Source organism: Bremia lactucae, linkage group LG9, assembly GCF_004359215.1.
Source record: "Bremia lactucae strain SF5 linkage group LG9, whole genome shotgun sequence".
Lineage (NCBI taxonomy): Eukaryota > Oomycota > Peronosporomycetes > Peronosporales > Peronosporaceae > Bremia > Bremia lactucae.
In genome coordinates, this window is record NC_090618.1 from 1,837,370 (window position 1) to 1,846,078 (window position 8,709).

Genomic DNA, 8,709 nt, shown 5'->3' on the forward strand with positions numbered 1-8,709 from the left:
TATCTCTATAGATATCATTTAATATGTATTGCGAGCGTATCTTTATAGATACCTCGCGTAACTGATGACGCTAGCCGTCATCATGGATGACGCTGGGCGTCATCCCTCCTAATGTGAATGCACCCATGTGCATCACATCCACAAGGGTTGGTCACAATGTGCACCACACCCGAGTGTTGGGTCTAATTACTATTATTTAGTAATTGACCATCCCCTGAAGTACCAAATGTACTTAATGGGGACTGTGTAACATTAGGGCAACTTTAGCCCGTTACACTGTCAACCGTTTCGTGCTCCTTATATTTTGGAGTTTTAAATAATATGTATAAACATATTTGTGTCGGCAATTAGGTAATTCTAGCAAAGCACTCGAAAATTATGAGATCACCGTAAAACATAAGCCCGCAGCTTATCAAAGCTCTTGTTGGTCTTTGAATATGGGCGATAAAATTCCAGCGGTGGCCAGAAGTAGTCCACCACACTGCAGTCTAGTAGCTGAAAATTACAACCGAGCAACGACACAGCCTATTTGCTTCTCTCTACGCAATGCTATAAGACAAAAAGAATGTAAAATTAAAAAAACACAGATCGAGTTTGGATTGAAAGTATTTGTAATTTAGTAATGTTGTGTATTATTATCACGAACACTTCGATAAAAAAAAATACTGTCAACTGTTTCAAATAATACCGGACATGAACCCTCTTTTTTTAAGCGAAAGTCGTTTTCCAACTCTTAAGCCGCCTCTTGCTCATCGTTGTGACACTAAGGTATCGCTTTCACTGTGCTACTATCGTCGTCCTGTCGTATCAATACCGCATCACTCAGTGGCGTTGTCCATCCAATCCGCTCGGCTTTATCCGACGTTTCTTCCGACGCTGACTGGATTTGTCGCTTTAAAGGAGGCAATCGTGAAGACGATATCACCAACTTACGCGGTGAAGCTGGTCGGCAGCACTGCATGTAAAGAAGCATACAATGCGTTCCACGAAGTCTCGACCAGTCATCTGTCGCTGTTCCAAATTCTCGACGCGTTGGTGTTGGCGCTTGATTTTCTTCTGAACGTGATCAAATGAAACGTGCAGTCTTTAAGTTGTAAGCGCGCCACCTTGGCTTCGTCTTGTATTTCGGTCAATCGGTTTCTTGCATACGCGACCCCACTTTTAAACATTGTATTGGTTTTTTTAAAACGATTCACATGAATTCGACGCAATCATCGACAAAAGAGACCAAAGATTTTAATTTTAAGAAAAGCTCCATGCGACCCACTTATGTTTCTTTTCAAGTTCAATAGTAAAGCCAAATAGGCGTGACAAACATTTCAAGTGCTATTAAGTACGGAATGGTAAAAACTTAATGCTCACATATGATTATTTTGCCCAAATGTATTATGAATGTTTACTTCGTCGTTAGGCCAAGGAGGATACTCCATAGTGTAATGCCTAATGTGTGCTCGAGTAATTTTCATCCGTTTTCATTACTGAAGTTACCAGTAGGCCGAGGACGAAGAGGAAGCCAATGAATAGTGTAATCTCTACGGCGAGGTTGGCATCCATTTTTGCATGACTGATCTTCCCATCATTTGCCGTCAATTCTTTAAGTATAACTTTATGGAGTTTCTTCATGTCATTCTCGTTCAGAGCCTTCTTCTTTCCAAAAGAGTTCAATACCGAAATCACCTTCTGATTCTTCAATGCGTCGTCAATGAGACCGGGATTTCTCCTAATATCCTTGAAAAAATCGTCAGCTTTTCCATGCTGATTGTCATTTAAAATCTTCGTCAGCGCTGCCTTGGACTCTTCCGGCGATAAAGGTTCTTTGGTCTTGCCTCGAAGCTTACCAATCGTAGCCGTAAACCAATTTCGCTCTTCAGTGTTCTCCGCGTTGTCAGCAAGACGGCGTTCACCCGAAATGGCGACGGAATCGCTTTGAAACGCTTTGGCGTCAGAAATCGAGACCCTGGCACTCATTGCAACGAAAACAAAGCAAACGACAGTAGTGGCAAGGAGCGTGGATGAACGCATGACAGGAAACAGACGATTGTGCCCAATGGCGACTTAAACGTGAAAAGGAATTATGCACTTTTACAGCTAGTATTTGCACGTCGTCACTTGGTAAAGTCGCCATTTCATAAAAGCACGAAGAAGAAAAAGACGGAGGTTTTTAAAATGGATAGGCTGCAAGTAATGGTGTCTATCTAAAAGACGCGACAAAAAATATGTTGGGACAGGACAACACACTGCGTAAGAATGTCTTCGTGTAGGGAAAATGGAAAAGTAAATTCGTTCTTATAAAACCCTCATACATGTAACGTACTAAAATGTAACAGCTTCACTTGCTCTTCTTCTTGTGTCATTCACGACAGTAACCGCCACATCAGCACGACAACGAACCGTCGCCTGATGTTCCACCTTCAACACTCCTCCTCGACGAGAAGTTTCCAATATTGGTCTTGGCCACGAGAAATCGAAACTTCTTTGTCGAAATTGTCTTGGTCAGGAAATCAGCGAGCTGTAACTTGGATTCAATATACTCCAGCTGAATTACCTTGTTTTTGACTTGATCACGGATAAAATGATAGCGTATATCAATGTGCTTCGCACGACTTTGATATCCTTCATTTTTCGCGATAGCAATCGCACTTTGATTGTCCTCGTACACCATTACTGGACCATTAATATTGACCTTCATCTCCAGCAATAGCGATTTAGTCCACAATACTTCTTGTATACATAATGATAAAGCCACATATTCGGCTTCAGCAGTGCTTAGCGACACACTGTTTTGCATTTTTGACTTGAAAATCACGGGGGATCCGTTGACCATCACCATCACACCTGATGTTGAGCGTCGATTGTCCTTGTTACTGCCCCAATCAGCGTCACTAAATGCACTCAACTGCAGTTCGCGTGACTTGCTCCGATAGCATATTCCATCCATAGCGGTTGACTTTAAATAACGCAGCACTCGAATAGCCGCATTCCAATGTTCTTCACTTGGTTTTTCTAAGTGTCGACTCAATTGACACACCGCGAATGCAATATCGGGTCTTGTGCCGGTTGCCACGTAGAGAAGTGAACCCACCAATGAACGATACGGACGATTTTTCATTTTTGGGTCCATCACTTCACACTTTATCATGTTCTGGCCTTCCACACCCGGATTATACACCGGCCTAGCATTATCTTGATTGAATTTTTCAACCATTCTTGCTATACACGCGCTTTGACTGATCTTGAGTCGTTTCTCCTCCATCTTGTAGTCAACTTCGATGCCCAGAACAAATCGCACTTTACCCAGTCTCTTGAGCTGAAATTTAGTAGACAATTCATCAGCAACTTGCTTAATTGAGTCGTACGAAAGGCCACCAATGAGCATGTCATCGACATATAATGTCACGTAAGTCCATGAAAAATTGTCAAATCGACGAACAAATACACACGGATCCGAAACGCACGCCACAAACCCCATGCTCTTGAAAACGCCTGAAATAGTCTTAAACCATGTTGCAGCAGCTTGTTTCAGTCCATACAGGCTTCGATTTAGCTTCAGCACTTGACTCGATTTCATTTTAACGCCCTCGGGTGTATTAATAAACACCTCTTCTTCGAGAACACCATTGATAAATGCTGTATCGACATCATATTGGAATATAGCCATCCCATAATGGCAACATACCGCGAAAAACACACGAATTGAATTCATGTTCGCGACCGGAGAATACGTGTCGTAGTAATCAATTCCATAGGTCTGACGATAACCTAATGCCACAAGCCGAGCCTTATATCGCTCAATATCACCATTTTCATTTCGCTTGATAGCGAACACCCACTTAGTTCCAATTACCTTCTTGTTTAACGAATTGTCCACGGGACTCCACGTCTTTTTGCTATCTAGTGCCTTCAGTTCGGCTTCTATCGCTTCTTTCCACATCATACTTTGTGGAGACTTCACAGCATCTTGGTACGTTGATGGGGTTTCAAATGCCGCATTAGCTTGATCATATTCAATGCGATATCGTTTTGAGACACGTTCTACAGGTTCATCTCCTCGTGACGAAACAATAGCATCTGACATCCCGACCGGAACCAAAGCTTGTGAGTCTGTACTTGGAGGAGATATTGCGAGAGAGTTATTGTGTCCACTAACACGAGATGAATGTGTCTCTAGACTGTCATCCGGATTAGTCCATCCCTCCCTGGGCACAATGGCCTGAATATCATCCTCAATTAAATCAGCTGGCTCCATGTACACGTCATCGATATCAAAAGCAATATCATCTCCATGTCCATTCTCTAGACGTGTACCCAACGACATTAATTCTTGAGGAGGCGAGACTATTTGATCACCGTTAGTCTGATCAACCTCCATATGTTCAATTTCATCGCGATTCGAAGAAATTGGTGATTGAACCCTGATATCATCGTCTCCTTCGCCATTTCTTTTTGCGTGCTGACGAGTTGATACTGGTGCGTCATCAACAACTTGTACATACTTCGTCCGTGGCTGTTCTTGAAATGTCACTGACCTTGTGACTTCAAGTTTTTCTGAATTATAATTCCAGACACGATAACCCTTCACTTCTTGTGAATAACCAAGAAACATGCACCGAAATGCCTTCTTATCCAATTTAGCACGTTTTGCTTTGTCAATGTGTGCGTAACCTTGAGCACCAAAAACGCGCATGTGTGATATGTCTGGCTTCAAGCCAAAACACATCTCAATTGGAGTCTTCGTCGGGGATGAAGCGCACGTGACCCGGTTGGTCACATATACAGCTGTATTTATAGCTTCAGCCCACCACTTCTTTTCCACTTGCATGTGATTTAGCATTGACCTTGCACGCTCCGTCAGTGTCCTATTCATTCGTTCAGCCATTCCATTTTGCTGGGGGGAATATGGCACTGTCGCTTGGTGTACTATGCCAGCCTTGCGACAAACTTCTGCGAATTTCTTGTTGATGTATTCGCCACCATTGTCGGTGCGAATGCATTTGATCTTGGAATTCAGTTGGTTTTCCATCATTGACTTGTATTCGATGAACTTTTCCAGCACTTCAGACTTATTAGCGATGAAGTATGTCACCACGTAGCGCGAAAAATCATCCAGAAATGTAACTACATATCGTGCTCCACCTTGAGACTTTGTCTCCATTGGACCCATTACATCACTGTGAACAATTTGGAGCAGTGATTTTGTCTTCACTTTGCCGTGACTTGACTTTGGAAATGGTCTTACTGACGACTTTCCAGTCACACATCCCTCGCAAATTTCATCTTGATCATCGATATCATCACTCAAAACTTGCACATTTATTCCTTCTACACAATTGTGTAGATTCTTCAACGTCTTCATTGGAAGATGTCCTAGTCGTGCATGCCACACACTAGGACTCACATCTTTAATTCCACGTCCAAGCACTTCGCTAGTGAATGCCGACCCTAAAGTTGCACATTCCATCACAAACAATTTCCCCAATTTGTTTACTATCGCCACCACATCTTGATCATTCTTTATCACACATGTTCTGTTCGTAAAAGTCACATCCAATCCTTTTTCCAATAGTACAGAAATTGAAAGCAGTCTGCGATCCAGCTCTGGAACGTACAGCACGTCTTCAATGCGAATTGGCACATTGTTTTTCAGAATAATTCGAATCGTACCAATTCCAGCAGCCATAACTGTCTGCCCATTTGCGATCGAGATGCCGATTGACCGATTCAACGATCGAATCTCCACAAATTCATCTTGGTATGGGCACATGTGACTACTCGCACCACTGTCGAGTAGCCAACCTTCTGAACCATGTTCACTAACAGTAAACGCTTGCTCGTTATTTTTCTTGTTGGCTTGATTCTTCCAACAGTCTTGTTTCTTATGACCCTGTTTTCCACATACGAAACACGTCCCGGTAAACTTGTTTCTTGTTTCCTTCGACCGAAAAACTTTGCCCTTGAAGCTTCTTGTAGCCTTCAATGCAAGTTCACTTTTCTCCTTGCGAGAAATGCCTTCGTATTCACGACGAAGCATTTCTTTGGCTTGAAAAATATCAATTTCCTTCATGTTCTCAATGATTCTGATGATCTGATCATACTCATCAGATAAGCTTCCAAGCAGTATAACGAGCTGCTCGTCAACCGAAACTTCGTCTCCGATGGCTTGCATGGACATGCACAGCTCATCAAACTTTAGAAAGTGGTCCAGTACACTCTCTCCCTTCTGCATCTTGAAATCATGTAATTGCCGACGCATCTGCACACGGTTGTGAATATTTCTTCGAAGAAAAAAAACTCTTTAATATCTCCCAAGCTTCTGCAGCCGTGCCTGCATTGCGAACCATGGACTGTAGACTTGGGGCGATTGACGTACACACAATCGCGAAGGCCTTCATATCATTGACTTTCCATATCGACGCGTCGGCCCTTGTGGCACTCGGTGCCTTCGTCGCGTCGATGTGCTCCAGTAGCCCTTTCTTGGCTAGTTTCATCCGAGCATTAAATTCCCATACAAAATAGTTGTCCATATTGAGGACGTCATTCGCCACACCCACGTTTGGGCTCATAACCTGTTGGGACAGGACAACACACTGCGTAAGAATGTCTTCGTGTAGGGAAAATGGAAAAGTAAATTCGTTCTTATAAAACCCTCATACATGTAACGTACTAAAATGTAACAGCTTCACTTGCTCTTCTTCTTGTGTCATTCACGACAGTAACCGCCACATCAGCACGACAACGAACCGTCGCCTGATGTTCCACCTTCAACAAAATAAACACTGAATGAGATTACGTTTGTAGTTCGAGCATTATATCCAATCCGATCAACCCATTCGTCTTTACGTTTCCGCCAATCATTATCCGTAACGGGTGTTTACCAGCCAACTCAAAGCCATGCTTGTCCTCGTAGGTGACGAGACGGGGTTGCTCAAGTCTATTGCGCTAGAAACGAAGGAGCAGCACATTCTGTCCAATCGTGAACATCCACAGGCACGTTCTCGAGGTATCCAACGGCTTTGCTGGTCCTCCGACGGTCGTGATACCTCGGATTGCGAGAACAACGTGGTGCTCGCACGTGCTAATGGCATCGTCGAGAGCTACGAAGCGTCCCATGGCATTACGCGAATATGTAGCGAAAAGCTTCCCATGGCATATCTCCTTTAAAAGTAATTAAAGCATTGTTTCGTAAATTGCTTCAAAGAAACTTTATGCAATGACGCTACCGCGTGCCTAATAGGATGCAATCTTTATAGCGAAACAAGCCTACGAACACGCAGCTATGTATGACAAAAAAATATTCTATCGAGCCAAATCAATTTCATTTTAACGACAATAGCATGTACAATGAACACCGATAGCAAAGCTGTAGTCGAAGTAAAACTGATGAAGAACGAGGATGAAATAGCAAACGATATGATTATGTTACCGCCGGGTCGCACCCTGGCGCAGAGGTCAAGGACCACATGTCGACTCAAAGGTCACGGGTTCAAACTTCGATAATCGAAAGCAGCAAATACAGCAGACTTTCCGATACCCCTGGGACCCCGGGCATCGTTAAGAACAGATAAGCCCTAGGGCTAGAATTAGAAAAATCAGAATAAAAAAAACTGTCAAGAAAACTCAGATGAAAAATATGAGGTGTATAATATCTTGAACAATACCAAGTATGTAACGGGGTGTATCGTTACATGAAATTAACAATAAAAGATTGTTAATTAATATTATCCAAAAGGCAGATAATATTTGGAGGAAATTACTTTAAATAGTAATTTCCTGAATTCTTATCCATAAATAGGTATAGACCATTATGTCTATTTATTCCGCAGACTAATCAGCTGTAGAAGTAATCAAAGAGAGTTACGAGATAAGATAGATAAGAATTCATTTACATGTTTAGTATTAGTTTATAGTTAAGACAACATTTACAAAGATAGATTAACAAAGACACTTAACTATATTAATACAGTTTTCATTTTACCCTCTTAAGCTAACTTGCCTTAAGAGAAGTCTTCCTCTACACGTACAGTGTACGTTACTTAACGAGAGGCACCACTCACATCTGAAGCAGTGTGAAGTGGACTTGTACTGAAACAGTACAAGTCGCAGTGCCCCGTTACACCTGGTAGCACTTTGTAGTCCGTCCAAGGACCACATTTCCCACATTTAACATGGACATGTTAGATGGTAGTGGGAATACGCATCACGTTTCCCCTGAAAGCTACTCCTTTCTAAGTGATATAGAAAGGAGTGCGGTTGAACGAATGAGTTCATCCGTAGGAAACGATGCAATCCTGGCATTACTGTCCAACTTAGACAGAGATGCCCTCCATTCAACCGTCGCCAAGTTCATACAACATGAACTTGACGAGATGAAGGAAAAAGTAGCCTTGCTGAATCAGCAAGGCTCTCAACAGGCGGAACTGTTGAGATTACAACAGGTACAGACCCCTGTACCTGGGATGACGCAAACGCGTCGTCCCGAAACTCTNTTCTAATGGATTAGCTAAGTGGTGTAAAAGAGCGTTTGAATTTTCGTCATCCGTAATCAAGACATTCTTCGATGATTGTCAAGCCGCCGGGTACGTGTGGTACAACACAGCAATAATTAGCGAGAGAGAGAGAGATTTCATGACGGTCTATTAACATGTGATTATGTACAAGATGTCTGAAAACTCCTGAGCCAGGAAATCAAGTCCGGATCCGGAAGAGTTTCGT

General features: G+C 42.6%; 3 protein-coding genes across 3 annotated transcripts; 1 reads left to right on the plus strand and 2 right to left on the minus strand.

The window, feature by feature from the left end:
• Window positions 1-763: 763 nt before the first annotated feature.
• CCR75_000877 (uncharacterized protein) lies at window positions 764-1,169 on the minus strand (the record flags this gene model as incomplete). The annotated part of the gene is made up of 3 exons (XM_067958982.1): window positions 764-955; window positions 976-1,056; window positions 1,107-1,169. 3 exons carry the CDS (start codon window positions 1,167-1,169, stop codon window positions 764-766), a joined length of 336 nt encoding a protein of 111 aa, XP_067819564.1.
• Window positions 1,170-1,368: 199 nt separating this feature from the next.
• On the minus strand, window positions 1,369-2,022 carry CCR75_000878 (uncharacterized protein; the record flags this gene model as incomplete). The annotated part of the gene is made up of 1 exon (XM_067958983.1): window positions 1,369-2,022. One exon carries the CDS (start codon window positions 2,020-2,022, stop codon window positions 1,441-1,443), a length of 582 nt encoding a protein of 193 aa, XP_067819569.1. The 3' UTR covers window positions 1,369-1,440.
• A 4,772-nt stretch (window positions 2,023-6,794) lies between these two features.
• On the plus strand, window positions 6,795-7,347 carry CCR75_000879 (uncharacterized protein). The gene is made up of 2 exons (XM_067958984.1): window positions 6,795-7,158; window positions 7,232-7,347. Exon 1 carries the CDS (start codon window positions 6,889-6,891, stop codon window positions 7,156-7,158), a length of 270 nt encoding a protein of 89 aa, XP_067819570.1. The 5' UTR covers window positions 6,795-6,888; the 3' UTR covers window positions 7,232-7,347.
• Window positions 7,348-8,709: the final 1,362 nt, after the last annotated feature.